At 38.7% G+C, this 16,570-nt stretch overlaps 1 protein-coding gene across 28 annotated transcripts in view; it reads left to right on the top strand.

Moving 5' to 3' along the window:
* Positions 1-16,570, top strand: part of DLG2 (discs large MAGUK scaffold protein 2) — a 981,657-nt gene that overhangs the window by 347,550 nt on the left and 617,537 nt on the right. Inside the window, exon 1 of one of the 28 annotated variants that reach the window (XM_072326886.1) lies at positions 14,025-14,655. The exons of 23 other annotated variants lie outside the window; for them this stretch is intronic. In XM_072326886.1, the coding sequence (XP_072182987.1) occupies positions 14,554-14,655 (102 nt within the window). In that variant the 5' untranslated portion in view covers positions 14,025-14,553. Of the gene's footprint in view, positions 1-14,024; positions 14,656-16,570 lie in introns of those variants that run through there. 4 more of the 28 variants (XM_072326902.1, XM_072326893.1, XM_072326900.1 and 1 more) reach the window with 4 other exon arrangements.

The raw sequence follows: 16,570 nt of genomic DNA, 5'->3' as shown, positions 1-16,570 counted from the left end.
ATTATTTCTTTGCCATAACTATAAAATAACTTGTATGTCTCGCTGACACAAGAAATTAGGATAATTTCCAGGTAAAAAGCTGTATAAGTACTCCTCTAGGAAATTTATGTAACTTTAGCTCCTTCCTATGGTTGAAAATGCAGTCGTCTAAAATAGATACCACAGCTACTTATCCTTAGTAAAAGAGATATAATTAATGGTCGCGGCTGGCAGTTCATCTTATTCAGAAAAATGGTTTGATATTAAAAGAACAGAATTCTAGCAGTTCTGTTAACCATACAGAGTAAATCAAGCTGCTGCATGTATTTGCAACTGAATTAAAGAAAGTCTGTGCAAATATTTTAAATATCAGTTATATGTTTGGATGACATTTAATATTAAAGTTGTACATATATGTATTTAAACTCTCTAGGATAAATTTCATCATTGTTTTTGTAGGCCTAACTTTGATTAGTAAGTCTTTGGAGATGTATATCCTTTTTTTTTTAATTATTATTATTATTTTGTACAGTGAAAAACATATTATTAGTAATTGCTGTGTAACAGACAGAAATAATATGACAGAGTAGAAAAGTAGCCTGGTTGTACACTGACATTCATATCTGAGAAATGGAGAAATGTAGGAAAATCCATGTGATAGGTAGTAGCAAAATTAGCCTAAATCATATTTAATAGAGGATAAAGACCTTTAGAGCAATAATAGTTAAACAGGAAAACAGGTAAGAATAACAATAATAAAAAGTATGTCCATAGTTTTGTCCATTAATATGCATGACTGTAAGGTTTGGAATTCATCATCAGGTTACCAAGGATTAGCATAATGTCACGTGCCTGTTGAGCATGAGATTGAGTGTGTCTGTGCTCTTTCCCGGCAGCAAATAAGAGGTAATGAAATTTAGCTCTATTTCCAGTAGGAGATGAGTTAGCCACAGATTATGAGTAAACATGTGGACAGTTACCCCCATTCATTAGAGGCTAAATCAATTGTTAAATTAAGGTAATTTGGCAATGGATCTGTACATGGAGTGTTTGCAAACTTCAAAGTTTAAAGCAGTCACAGCATAGTATTATTTGGCAATCCATGGATGAATGGTGAACATTGGTGCTGAAGATGGCATTTGTGTAGGTTCTTAATGTCCCAAGCAAGACTGAAGTCATCATCTCTGGAGTAAGATCTGTGAGAAGTAGCAGTTTTCAATCTTGAGGTTCTTTTTTTCTCCAGTTTTGGACCTCCCAGTACAAGACAGATTTGGACATGCTGGAAATAGTACAATGTAGGTCCTCCAAGATGTTCAAAAGATTGGAAGAGGACAGGCTGAAAGCTGGAGCTGTTCAAACTGGAGAAGAGGATGCTCAGGGATATCTCATAAAGGAATAATTTATGTAATTAAAAGAAATGCAGCTGAGACTTTACTTAATGCTGTTCTTTAGAACTGACCCTAATCTCCACCATGAAGACATAAAGGGATGCTAAAAGCTAAGTAGATTATCATAGGAAAGTCTCCTAGAAAGTCAGTTAACAGCTAATTGCTAAGGTCAAATACTACCATTTTCACATGGGTGAACATCCAGTCTGATTTTCCTTCTGTGAGAGATAAACTTAGGAATATACCCAGATTCAAGGATTCTGTGAATGATCCCTGAGAAAAATTCCCTCTCCTACTTGAGGAAAGGCTGAGTAACCTGGGACTGTTCAGCCTGGGGAAAAGAAGACTGAGGGAGGATCTGATAAATGTTTATAAGTATCTAAAGGGAGGTGGGAGGTAAATGGATGAGGCCAGGTGGTGTGTAGCAGTAGGACAAGGAGTAATGTCCTAAAACATGAATATAGAAAGTTCTGTTCTAACACATGGAAGAACTTTACAGTGAAGGTGAAGGAGCACTAGAACAGGTTGTCCAGAGAGGTTGCAGAATCTCCCCTTCCCTGGAGATATTCAAGACCCATCTGGACATCTACTTTTGCAACCTATTGTAGGGTACCTGCTTTAGCATGGGGGTTGGACTCAATGTTCTCTTTAGGTCTTTTCCAACCCTTGTGATTCTATGATTCTGTGAAATATGGTACAACGTCTTCTTTTTGTTAACATGAAAGCATTGCTGTGTCAAAAACACCTCCACCATCCAAGAACAATTTTTGCAATGTGGTTAAACGGAAAAGTATCTGGAGATCTTGGGCACCACATCACACATCTCTGCATTCCATCTTCAGTCCAACTTCATTTCTACACTCTTCTACAAATAAAGAATTGGAACAGGCTGCCCAGGGGGGTGCCAGAGTCAGTATCTCTGGTGGTGTTTAAGAAACTTTTATACATGGCACTGAGGGACATGTGTTAGTGGGCATGATGGTGATAGTTTGATGGTTGGACTAAATAATACTAGTGGTCATTTCCAACCTTACCGGTTGATCCTTGATTCTATGATTCTATATTAAAGATCATCTGAGAATAGTTATCTATTGCTCTCCAGCTTGAAAAATAAATTCTGGGTTTACTGTCCTGCAAATTTTAAACAGCTCTGTGTGCAAAGTCCACTGTTTAGTGAAATGATCTGGGGATTCATAGTGGCTTAGCTGACACAGCCTGTTTTCCATCATAACTCAGTTTCCTACACTCTAAGCTAATAGTTATGCCTCAGAAGAATCAAATTTCATAACAAGGAGCTGAACACTATAAAAGGATGTGAATGTATCATGATACTGCTTGAAACCTATTTTTATTTCTCATGAATGAAAGCACTTTCTTTCCAGAGTGGAAAGGAATGTATGAATGTAGGCAATATGATGACTCACAGCTGTAGAACTGCTCACATGCATAACATTCACAAGGATGATGGTCTGGCTACAGTCAGTACATGCCTGCAGTTCTTGTAGATGTGTCCAGGCCAGTCAGAACACCTTAAAACACTCTAGCTTTGGCAGCACAGAGACAGGCTGCAAAACCAACTCAGGCAGCAGTGCAAGGAGCTGGGTGGCCAGCCCTTGGTGACAGATGTCTACATTGCTTTACATGGGTTTATGTAGCTTATATCTCCAAACAGCATGGTTTTGTTTGCATTGAAGCCCTAGCTCTGATTAACAAAATTGTATTTTCTGAGTTTCATTAAAATATATGTTTTACAAATATTTTGATCCAGACAAAATGCAAGTAAGAAGCTAATGAGAGCACTACACATCTATGAAGAAAGGTTGATGGATAGGAGGGTAGGGATAGGAGAAGGATACAACTTTCAACAGAGAATTGCAATCTTCACCCCCTTTTTACAGATGAAGGAAGGAAATAGAATCACAGAATTCTAGAAGGGCTTGGGTTGAAAAGGACCACAGTGATCATCTAGTTTCAACCCCCCTGCTATGTGCAGGGTCACCAACCACTAGACAGTTTTCACTTTGAAAGAAGCTTTTAAAATGACATATTTAATACATTAAAGTGACCTTAGAAATCTGGAATAGAAGACTGTCATTCTCTGTCATTGCTGAGGTGGATGAAGAAGTTGGAAGAGCCTGCCAAGGTTGATGACAATCAAAATGACCATTCCAGTCAGCAAAATTGTTGTGTAGAAATCACACTAAACTACACAGACTTTTCTGTCACACCATGAGCTGGTTGAAGCAATGATGCTTGCTTATTTATTTGTTTATTTATTCAATTTACAAGAGGCTCTGGTCAGCTCACTCCCTAAGGGCACACATAATAAAAGCAGTACATCAATTAAACAGCAATGTTTACAGCATTGACAGAGTGCCTAACGAAGGACTTTGAATTACTTCAGGCCTGTCCCTTTGGAGAATACTCAGCTTGTAACTCTCATACATCTGGAAGGTCTGGAGGAGAAAAAGACTGCATGAATATGTGGATGTACCTTGAAGCGTGGTTTGAAGGACAACAGGGACTTCAGCTGTTGCCTTGTGCCTATAAGTGAAGTGAATTCTGCAGTTTGGAGCTCTACATGAAATGAACCTCAGATTTCTACAGCTATTTATGTACTCAATCACAACTAGGCAGTAATGGGTGTTATTACATGCCCTGTTTTTTAATTTTAATTCCAAGCTTGCTCAGCCTACAAGTGAAAATCCCACAAGGTACCAGACTGCATCTATCTATCTTTAAAATCTGGGCCTTGGTAAACTATTGCTACAGCATTACCATCTCAGGAGAGAGGCAGCCTCAGAAGTCACTTCTATAGTTATTTGGTCAAGTACATGTAGAGGTAAAAGTTTTATTTTTATTAAGGGTCTGCCATATAACAGAAACACGTCCCAAGGGTAATAAAGACTGAATTAAACAAACATCACATACCTCTCTGTTAACATCAGCTTCCAGTCATGCAATGTGTCCTACACGCATCCCATTCCCATGCTTACTACCCATTACCTATTTTCTCCACACTGTAAAGCCAATGCAGAATTATGGGGACCACTGGCCATGAAAGGACAAATGGCACACCCAGAACAGCTGTGCTATCTTCTTCATGACATTTGTTGTAGGGAGGTGGTGTATCCAACTGTGGTGTCCCACACGCTAGTCCTTCAGTTCCTTCAGTGTAAGTGGGAGTACCCAAGAAAAGCTCTATTTTCATTCTCAAATTCCAACTCTTTGCCAACAGTTCCGCAGGCATCTATGGGAAGTCCTCAAGGAAGGGTCTTGTCTAGATGCATAAAGAGAAAGCAGAGGGACAAAATACTGACTTTTCTCTCTGGATATTTTTAGGCAGAAAAGCTAGTGTTACCCTAATGGCTTGGTGATTTGAGGTGTCTCCTGTTTTAGGATTTCCAGCATGAAATACCCCAGGGCTTGGCTTTCAAAAACAGCTGTACTTTCTTGGCTACAATGGATGCTCTGTGCTGTCAAATCTCATCATACCTATAGATGTACTGCTGCTACAAAATCAGACAGAAAGCCTTCCCGCTCATACACTCCAACATCACGGGCTGTTTCTGAACAAGGTTAGCCCATACCTGTAAATCTGGAGTGATGATGTTTAATTGCCTAGCTCAAAAGAATTATGCAAAGATCAATTGGCTAATGTCTGTAATATGCTCCGCACGTATCCAGTGCAACCGCTGGCATAGCACTGCCCTTCCTTACCATGCTCAGTAGGAGCACTGTTGCTTTAAAAACAGAGCATGTCCAAGCTCTCCTCCTCCACTGGATCTAAGATGGATGCTCCTGCTGCAGCACAGCCTGTGAGCAGACTTTGCCCAGCCTGCTTTTTTTGTTTTTCCTGGAAGCTTGCTCCAGACAAATCAGCTGCAGTGCAGACTAAGCCGAAGCAGGAGGGCAGCTCTCCTCAGGTAAGCTACCACCAAGCTGCTCGCTTACACACCTGGATGGGGCAGAACCAAAGATGCTGCCATCCTGAGAGTTATGGTCCTCTCAGTCCGTGCTTCTAGCTGAATCACAACAGCCCTCAGCCAGGTAAGAGTCAAGTGGCCCCAGGCTTCTTCTCCCTTTATCATCTCTCCTGGCTGAGTGATGTTCATTTAGCTACAAGGAAGACAGGGAGACTCCTGTTCCCCCACCCTACACTGATCTCATGCACATTGCTTTGCATTAGCATCACTTCATGGAAGTATTTCTAAGAGACGTGGGTCAGCCTGTTGCCTGGTGGTCCTGAGGCTGTGCTGGGGCCTGGTGGCAGCCTTTAACCCCATGACAAGGAGATGGTCTTCAGTCACCATATGAGTTCAGGAAGGTTCTGTGAGCTGTAATGGGCCAACCACCACCAGGAGCAGTTTAAACTATGTTGGCTCCTTTTTCCCTAGAAATGCATTGATTTCCCACTAAGCTCCAGCATTAAAAAGTCATCTCAGAAGTGTCAACCAGGTTCTCCAACAGCTCTCCAGAGTATAGCTTTATTTCATTTCATTATTCCCATGGATGCCTTGGAGGAGACACTCCCTCTGGGTAACACTCAGTTTAGATTACTCTTTTCCTCTGGGTGGTGGAGCACTGGAGGTAGATATTCTTGCCTGACACAGAGCCAGAGTCAATGCCGTTTCCCTTAGTAGCTTTAGTTTACAGGAGGGTCTCAACTGGGTCAATAGTAACTGGCCCTGCTAGTACTCCCACAACCCTAGGGGATAGAATATGCCTGTGCAGCATCAATAGGGTGGAAAATCCTTGCCTGGACTTTTAATGCCATCTGAGAAATAGAAGAGTTTTGTAAAGGGCCAGTGGTCAATGTGACTGTGAAGGAGTGAAAGAGAATGGTTGCGATCAGCACTGTGCACACTGCAGTAGAGGACTGATCTGGCTGTGAGCTTCCAGCTGGTAACCATTGCTTTTACCATCACAAAAATGATCAGATTTCAGAGTTTCAGCTAAAAAACGTACAAAACCAGGACAGAGGATAGGACATTTTTCCAAGGTATTTCTCTCCAATGGGACCTTTCTGTTGTTGGTGGCTCCTCTGGCTGGTGTTGCTGTGTGGCTTAGAGTCAAAGGCAGCCCTGTTCCAAAAATTAAAAGGTGATGTTTGATGGCTTTTCCTTATCCAGAGTGCTGGTTTCCCACATGTGGAATGGTTGCATGTAACAGAGGTCTCTGCTATGCTTTTTGGAGTATAGGTGTTTTGTAAAGCTTAGGTGTGCCCATGATCATGTCTCCTTTTATTTGCTTTCTGTGGATGTTGGAGTTAATGATATATATGGTTTAGGTTTTATCCTTTATTGCTTGTTTGGTTGTTTTTTCTTTTTTAATACTTCGTTTCATGGATTAAGAATTTTGTAACTGAAAAGCCATTGAATGCTTAAAAATACAGCGCTTCCCAGAAATGAACTGAGAATTTTGTACCTAGGAAAATCTGCGGAACCTCAGCCACAAAGTTCCTGACTGCTGAAAATTGCTAGAAAACACTCGCTTTGAATGGGAACTAGGAGGTGGATTCATCTGTCCATAGAAAAATCATATTAAAAAAAAAAATAAAATCAAACATTTAGATAATCAGGACTTCTTTCCAGTGTTTGAGCAAAAGAAAATATGCACAGAAGAAACAAAATTTGTACTTTGTTTCTAGCACATGTGGTGACAACCCAAGTTCATCTCTGACATGAAACCTGAGTCTAATTAGAACTCAGTTGAGGTGCCTCCACCCTTTTCCTTAGTAAAGGTTAAATACAATAATGTGGAGCCAAACAATGTCAGGCTTTACAATAAGTGGGATGTAGTTTCAGGCCCAGTCCATATATTTATTTATCATGCCTGCCTGAATTTATCACTTTATTTGGTGATGTTTGGGAATCGAGATACCAGTTTCTTAGAAAAATAAAAATATGTTGTGAAATATTTAGCAAAAGTGCCAAGAAGCCCGACCTTCTCTGTTTCTTGTGAATTGTGATACATCATCAGTTTTATTTTTACTTCTGCTTTCATCAAGTATTTTTCCTTTAGGCTTATCATTTCTCTCTAAATAGTTGAACCACGTGATGCAGGGAATGAAGGCTGGTTTCCGGTGGTTCCTCTCAGGAGCTGCCAGCAGCAGCCTGAGCTGCTCAGTGCTAGAGGTGGTAGTATGAGAACTTTTATTCTATCAAAAGCAGATTATGGTAATTGTGTATGGGAATTAAAGCCCTCTTGAAACTATTTCAGGAGACGTTCAAAGTAACACATATATATTTATATATACATATATTTGTGGTGTTTTTGTTTTTTCTTTTCTTTTTGTACTTCTGCCTCCAATCCAGCATTTCAGACCTGACCTTTCAGCAATATAGAATCCTTATTTTCCTTCCTTATGATTCCTTCAATCAGATACAGTCCCTACTGAGTTTCAGTCTCTATGGGACATCTATGAGAACCAACAGTTGAATTCTTTGTGATCCAAAGTCAGTAAGATCCTAAGCACTGTACATGACTTTTCTGTAACCAGACATGTTTCTTGAAAGTCAACTTTCCCTTTAAAACTCTTTTTGGAAATGTAATGCCCTACACAGCAGATAGTCCAAATCCCAGGATTCCATATACATTTCACAAAATCCCATAGACTGAGCTGAACTCTCTGGAATTTGCCAGAGGAATGGATCAAGTAAAGTTCAATATAAATAAATGTCCTGAAAGCAACAGGATGAAACATTAGTGTGAAGTGATACATGTAGGAAGGGATATCCAATTGCACAAGTGCCAAATGCACATAAATTAGCCAGTAGGCAGAGAAGGATGGGTGGGATAGAAATGAATGACGAAAAAAGTCTGTAAGACAGTGAGGCTATATTATTAAAGCTAATACGAAAAATAAAAACTTGTGATATATTGTAGAGAAATATTGGAAGTGAGAAATGTAAGGAATTATTCTGCTGGGCAGTGTCATGGATGCACACTTGGGAGGGATGAAGAGTGTAGGAGAAGCAACGGAAGATTTGGATTTTATGACCTATGGTGAGAAATTAAGTAGAGAAAGTTGAGATAAACAATGCTCATCTTCAAATAAAAGTTGAGTTCTATTAAGATATAATGTTTTGTAATGGAATAGAGACAAGTCAAAGAAGATAGAGCACTGCTTTACAAATACAAAATTCAGTTCATGCTGACCCCTCTCCTGCCCCAACATCCCATTAAATATCAGACCTGTCCCTGGTGAGCTCAGCCATGTGGTGGCTAAAAACTAGCTCTTTTAAGCTTATTTGGATATATCTGTATTACAATAAAATAACTTAAAGAAATCTGGGATTATACATTTTGTTAAGGAGAGGCTGAATGAGCTGTGTGCAGGTTTCTGCTCTGTGTCAACAGGACCATCTCTTTTATTTCTGTTTGTCACAGAAAATTTTAGAAATTATAAAACAAGATATAAATAGAAATCTTCAGAAAAGCAAAACTCTTTGGTAGCTAATGAAGACTGGCACTAATATCCTTGTATTCTCCTTCAAGTTCATATTTAATCCAGGTAGTTTTTCACCTTCTCTAGTTTTTCCTTTAAATATATACTTGCCTATAGATGTTACTTTAAAAAATGTGTACAGAGTGTTTTTGTGACGATTTAATAGATAAAAATTAGTTTTTGGAAATATCTGTCTCTTTGAACATCTTAGTTTTTCATATTATTTCTTGTAAAACAACTTAGATGGAATTAGCATTTCAAATAAAGCAGCTAATGTTATATGTTACATCCTGAACATCTGCAGACAGTTTTCTAGTGGTTAAAAATGTAAAACGATGGTGGTAATGTAACACTTTAAAATGTATAAACACTTGTGAGCATGAGTAATTTTCGTTAGAGTATTCCCATTAACTTAAAAAACACTGTTTATATGACTGTGTACTTGGAGATATGGGCATTTAATTGGAAGGCATTATCTCCTTCAGGTGGAGAGATTGAGTCATATAATGCTTTCCACGTTGCCTACCACATTGAATTCTTAATGCACAGGTATTTTTTCTGTGCATCCTAACTGCCCTCTACTCATCTGCCTCCATGTTAGGATCTCATGATTCTCCAGGATAACTTTTTATGAGTTGTCTGCTCCCTTATCAGCTCTACCTGATGATATCAGTGTTGCTGTAGAGAAGGGAAAGGAGCTAAGTTGTTTCTGCCTACATACAGAGATTTTGGAAGGACAAACCAGCAGCTATGAAGCATTATGTGTGACACAGGAGTAGTGCTGGTGGGGCTGGAAGAGATGGGTCCCAGCAACAGCAATTGTATCACATGGAAGTAGCTAGTAAACCAGTCTCTTTGCCTCTCTTCCCTTGGCTCTCCACAACTCAGAGGCTTTACTCATCTCCTTCTTACTTCAGAACTGATCCAGAGTCCTTTAGCTGCTGTACACATAAAACCAAACTCAATATTCCCCTTTATAGCAGCAGGAGATGAAATTCAGACTCATAAGCACGGTGTCATTTAGTGTGGGTTCAAGCACAGCTTTGAATGAGCGCTGGGCCTTCCAATAATCTTAGCTGTTTTTGAGGTGATATCCTGTGTCTTTGTGGTATTTCATGAATGGGTTTCAGTGCTAGCTGTTCCAAAGATGGATGGATTTTCAGGCAAACTAAGATTGTGTTTCTAAGAGTCATAAGCAGATAATACGCAAGTCATCTTCAGTTCACCACCCAGAATGATCACCTCTCATAAAACACAAGCCTAGGTAAGGTATTTTAAATGCCCGGAATCCCTGCAAATGGCAGGACATCTGTGAAAGTTTTGGTTTAGACTAGAGTAGATTTGGAACTCTATTCTTAAGGAACAGGGTTGTGTGCAGTCATTTCTATTTTGATGGGGGTTACTTCAAGTTTGCTGTATATTTATGTTTTCTGATACATTTTGTATGTGCTGCCTATGTTGTAAAGTTTTTTTTTTTCTTTTTTTTTTTTTTTTTTTTTTTTTTTTTTTCCTTTCATCTTCTTTGAGAAGACAACTCTTTAATCATTGTCAGAGGCAGATTTATTTTTCAGGAGCCCCGATTAGCATACTGGGAGTTCAGAGAACAGCAACAGAGAAGGTGATTTTTAATTTTAACAGGATATTAGAAGAAAATATTAATGCATATAGCTTGGCCAAAGGCCTATTTATCATATTAATCCTCTGGCATCTAATGGGTGTGGTGAGCATTTAGAGGAAATTTTCATGGTAGAGCATTGGAATGAAAAGTTAAGTAGTAAAAATATTTAAGGAGAAATGAAGAAATCTACGCTGTAATATCAAAACTTATCTCGATAGAAGAAGCTGAGAATTGAAAAGAACACAACAAAAATTACACAGTCAGTGTGTGTGTACAATAGTCAAGGCTAAATATCTAGAAATTCTTTCTGACTCAATATCTTAACAATTAACAAATTAATTTACATAAATATCATGTGAAAATCGGGGCTCAGGAGTGCTGTTTGAGCTAACTGATGCAAGAGGAAGTATGTATGCATCATGTGGTGAAGTACTACCAGATATGATCGTAATACAACCACATCATTGCAGGTTAAGTCATTTTGCCTGATGTGGTGCAATATGGAAAGCAAACACCACTGAGGAACATGGCAAAGCTGAGTGAAGGCAATAGTCATCAAGACTGTTAGAGGAGGAGAATTGTTACCATATGAATGGATTGGTAGGGATGATAAGTAGGGCAACAGTTTGTGTTCTTCCCCAAATGCAACAGATCTGTAAACCCTCTTTCTTTTTTTCATATGATAATGCTGACAATGTATATTCTGCAAATGCTGTCCGAGAGAAAAAATATAGAGAAAGCTTCCCTAAGAAACCTTGCTCCTGCAGTATGACTAGGGTTTAAATGATTTTATTGGCAATGAGCAATTTATATCTGCATCTGTGATGAGTGATGTTGGTAGCAAAGATAGAAGTGGATCTCTGAGCAAATGCTTTCTTATAGCAATACTCTATATGTGATTGTCACATAACTGAAATGAATGTCTTGGCCAACTCTGACACGAGTTATTATCTGAATCTGTAATTTCAATGAATGAATTACAATGAATCTTCCTTTCCTGATCTTTTCCCAAATGACTGTACATCAGGTAACTGTTTTTCACTTGAAAGCAACAATTAGTTTAAGTGTGAGGAGATCTATTCTGTACCTTGCACAATACTCAAGTGGCTGGTGTTCGATGCATTTTAACACTAGAAACAAAATCACAGGTGATGGGAGTTGTTTTAATAAACAGATAAATCCTCCTCCCTTCTGAGAGAAGAAGTCAGCTGAATACATTCAGACCTGAAAGATCCAAGAGGCTAACTGGCTGTTTTACTCCCCTTCTTGGAGATCCGAACTAGAAATTAAATGCAGGTGATTTTAATCAGCCCCCATGAACATTAATCAGAAATTGCATTTGCGTGATTATGGGTCCAGTTTTAAACCAGGACATCATGTTTAAAACATCAAAAAGTGCAGATGCAATCTATTCTTATATTAGAAATGCTAATAAGTAGGACAGATTGAGAGCGTTACTGATCACTTAAAGGTCTAAGATGGGTGGATATTAGAAACACTAAGACAGTTAAATAACACAGTTATCTGGCATTTTGTGGTAGTGTGTACCAAAAATATTCTCACACCACACCCATCCCAAATTAATGCTCCTAAGGCTGGTGATGTAGCATGCTCACACCTTAAGGTAGCACTGTGATTCATGTTTTAAAGCCGGTGGCTGCTGGCTGTAACTATGGAATGTATTGTCATGGAAACTACACTTTTCTATATTTACATCAGTGGTGGTTATGCGAGAGACAGTACTTGAAAGAAAATCTGTATAATGTATAGCTTAATAACGAGACAGGCAAGCTAGGAATAAACAGATCAAAGATCCAGCTATGTTTCGGCTGCCGTTTGTCACCATAGTACGTTTCTAAACAGGCTCAGACACTGTTTCAGATGTTTACTGGCACAGCAAGTCGGAAAGGAGTGCTGCTGCGATGTCTCTTTGGACGAACAGGTCAGACAAACTTAGATTATTGATAGTTGATTGATTGGCATCCGCACAGTCGACTCCCATGGCATAACAAAGCATTCTGCACTCATGCCCAGGCTGATGGATTAAAGCTACCAGCTGAGTGAATTGAGGACACTGAATTGTAAGAGCCTGTTATTTGTGAGACATAAATCTTCAGACCTGGAACTGGGTTGTAACTTTTAACTGCAGAGCAATCCTATCTGGTGCTCTGAACGATCAACTGCTGTCATTTTACTGAGTGCAGGTTCTCACAAATCCTAACTTTTAAAATACCACAAGTGAGGAACAATAATCAGGAGATACCATACCCAGTTGAAATTTGGCTGGATACACACACACGTGCACTCAAAAAGGAAGTTCTTGTACAGTGATAAAGAAATTATAGAATCAAATCTGTTTAAAAAAAAATGTTTTGTTTTGTGTTTTTTTTTTTTTGTTTTTTGGTTTTTTTTTTTTTTTTAACGTTTTAGAACTTTGCAAAGGAGGGCAAGTTGTGCCAGATAAATCCTTCTTAAAATATACATACATGAAATGCATACAAATATATATCCACATTTATATCAATACAAAACCTTAATAGCAGAGCTCTTCTACATTAGCATCTGCAGTCTCAGATCTGTTTAAGAATTCTGTAACATTGACTCTATCCTGGCTGAGGGAGCTGCATACAGACCTCCATTTGCCACTCTCTCCATTCTGTTGTATAACACATTTTTTCATTCGCGTTTATTACAGAAAATTGTCTCTATTGCGCCTGGAGAATGCACTCACAATTACCAGGGAGACAAGCTGCTCTCATTTCTTTCGAAAGAGTTTCTAATGTGATGGGCAGAGCTTAGTGAGGTGCAAAACGCGGGGTCAAGTCGATGTGACACAACTGCTGGGTTTGCTTTGCTATCAGCTGTGAAATCTGTGAAGACATTGCTTTGCTTCCTTCATCACAGCCTTTGCGTTTTGTATCTGTGTGTGCTGACCCTAGAAGTGGAGGGTATATTCATCCAACTTCTGATATAAATAATCCTCTTAAAAAGCACAGCTAGCAGTTTGCTCATCCAAATGCTTTATTATGCATTTTCAGCTGGTGTTGCTTTAACTGAAGAAACAGCGGCAGCTGTAACCGAATCCAAAGCAGCTTTATGCTCCCAAACTTCTTTAATTATTGCATTTCTGGAACAGAGAAAGCCATTTGCAGGTTATAGGATAACAGCTCTAGCTGGAGAGTCAGCGGTTGCATTGCCTCAAAAGCAGAGCTTAGAGAGGGTTGCATTTTAAGCTTCACGCTGGTGCATTTTCTGTGTAACTTCATATCTTTATTCTGTGTCTCCTGCAATCCTTCAACCTGTCTATTTGTAAATTTGTGCCCGGAGAAAGCTCCCATGTGGCAAGCCAGGATTGGATAAATGTTACTTGCATTTCCCTGATTGCAAACTCCCAGCATCTGGGATTTTCAGCTTTGAGTACAGTTTGTTTCATGCTGAGATTCATCTTTTTGGGGAAAGCAAAGGTCATCGCTTCTTCGAAGTTGCGACTGAATTGATTCTTTTTCTCGGGGAGGCGCTGGGAAGGGAATCCTTGCTGGAATGCATATTGATAAAGGCTGAGGATTCTGGCTTCTTAGATAAGTAATATTTTCTCTCTTCTCTCCCCACAATGACTATGTATTGCAGCAACTCACTGGCTTTTTACCAAATCAGGAGCTGCAGTATTTTTCTTCCGATGGAATAATTTCAGCCCACTTCAGCTAGCATGACAATCTTATGTGATTGTTATGAGTAGGCGTTTACATCCTTTTACATGCTAATACTGCCACACCTGCTAGTCCCCCTCATTTCCATTTCTCTCTTCTTCTCCCCCCCCCCCCCTTTTTTTTTTTTCTTGTTCTTCTTCTTCTTCTTTTTTTTTTTTTTTTTTTTTTTCAATGTAAAAACTAATTTCCCAGAGGAAGGGAAATCCTGAGATTCGCGATCAATGCTGCATCGTTGATTCATCAACAAAGAAGGGGATGGCTGAATGGGACACAGGTAGAGAATCAAGCAGGCTGCTTCTGACCAGCAAGAGAAAAGCTAGCTGTTGAGCAGCATATGTTGCCACTCCATGTGCTGTATTAGCTACTTGTTTTTAGCCTTCAGAAGGCTGCCACTACTGCAGCACTAAAGGAATGTGCCCTATTGTTAAAAATCCTGACTGCTTTACACCAATGATTTGCCACTGCAAAGTTGCATGCACCAACAACACTTTGTCGTTGATGTTTGGATGCAAGGTAGGATGTGGTTAATGTATTTAAATGCATGCTGTAACTCCTTTGAATATCTGTGCTGTTTAATTTCATGTCTGACTTGAGATTTCAATGCAAATTGTGATACGTTAACTATAAATTAGGGCTTACAGCCGATATGTTTTAAATGTTAAAAAAATCAGCAGGAGTAAAGGTTTCTTATTTCCCAGGATCGTACGAGTATAGATTTACATAGGAGAATCTAATGGATTATGAAGCATTTGTTTTAGATTCGACTGCATACTTAGCTATACTAAGATTACTGAGCCACCACGCTGCCGTTTGCCTGCCTTTATTGATTTGGATGTGTATATCGCTATTACACAAACCATCAAGAATGAATATAGTTTTTTTTTTCCATTTCTATTGCTGACATGGCTTTTAACTGTAACAGCAGTACTAAAGTGTGCAGCCCAGCACTTCTCTGTAAGAAATGAATGAAGTAAGCTCCTGAACCCATTTTTAAGTCTATGGGTACATCTTTAAATAAGTGTTTTCTTTTAAGGACCGGACAATCATTTAATTTCTCTTTTAAATGTAAATCAAAAGGTGGCGCAGTCAGACAGAGAAGTTTCATTTTGGGCTGTGTAATGCAATCCTATCCCAAATGTTCAAACAAAGATGTTGGATTAGGCTGTATTTCTCCCTGTATATCCATCCTGGTTTGACACTAGGATATAGCAAATGCTGTTTGTGATTTTACTGTCATAATTCAAAAGTGATGGAATGTTTTAAAAAGTTCTTGGTTTTGGGTAAACAAGTTTGGTTCTTGGATTGCTGGGTCAACCACAATAATTGTGCAAGGGGTTTACAGTGTTTTTCCAAATCCTTTTCCTTGCTGTCCTTATAGAATATTATATAAATAAATGGTCTAATATGTTTAAAATGCAGTAAGAGTATTTATATAAAAGATAGTGTTAATAATTACTTATAAATAAGTCATCTTAATGTGTAAGATTTTAATCCTCAGAGATGGCAGTGCTACAAGAATCAAATTTTAGTTGTACAGTCCACAAACCAGGGAACACAGTGTAATATTTTGAGTTCTAATAGGATGGAAAAGCCCAAATAAAATGAAGTACTTTTAAGAAATAGGATATAGATCACCTAATGCTCCCTAAACTTAATTCAGATAGAGGCTAACTATCTACTGGATCCTGTAATACCCTTAAACACAAATGAGATTACAGTCAAACATCTACAATCTAGTTGTCTGCCTTCTCCTTTACCATAACTACAGCCTTCCTAGGTCTCCCATTACTTAAGACTTTCATGTACCAAAGTTTCTTGTTTCTTCACTTCCATCTTAAATAGCTAAAAATACAGTCTTCTAGTGAAAGGGTTATAATTTAATCGCTGTGTCATGATGCCACTAGTGATATAAATAGCATTGAGAGTTTAACAGTTTAAAAGCTTTTTTAATGTGCAGTATATTCGCGAGAATAATTGATATTTATTTTTAGTTTTTAACTTAAAAACATAATCCCCCCCCTTGTTTTCAAGTATCAAATTCTAATTAATGGAGGTGAATTGTTAGTCAGGGGAAATTAAATGCAAGCCACCCTTCTACAAAGGTAGGCCAGTGACCTAGGGACTAGTATCCAATTTGTATTCCTGCCTGTAAGCATGATTTTCAAAGGGTGTTCTTTGATGCACTTAAGCTCTTTCATGATTTTCAGATCCTGTTAGGAATAAGCAGAAGAATAAAAATAATAAATTTCAAACTTCCTTTCCCACTCTTTCTCTGGAGCTTCAGGCTCATTAAGTTAGTCACAGCCAATGTTTTATCTTCTTGTGATGGTGTACGAACTGCTTCTCAAAGGAAAAGGGGTTATGTGAGATAGTGATCATGTTCAGAAAGATGAGAAGGAGCATCCGTGAGTTGAGTTGTCCTGGAATG

This window comes from Excalfactoria chinensis, chromosome 1 (assembly GCF_039878825.1).
Source record: "Excalfactoria chinensis isolate bCotChi1 chromosome 1, bCotChi1.hap2, whole genome shotgun sequence".
Taxonomy (NCBI): Eukaryota; Metazoa; Chordata; class Aves; order Galliformes; family Phasianidae; genus Excalfactoria; species Excalfactoria chinensis.
Note: the sequence above shows the minus strand (reverse complement) of the source record. Positions and strands in the feature narration are given on the sequence as shown.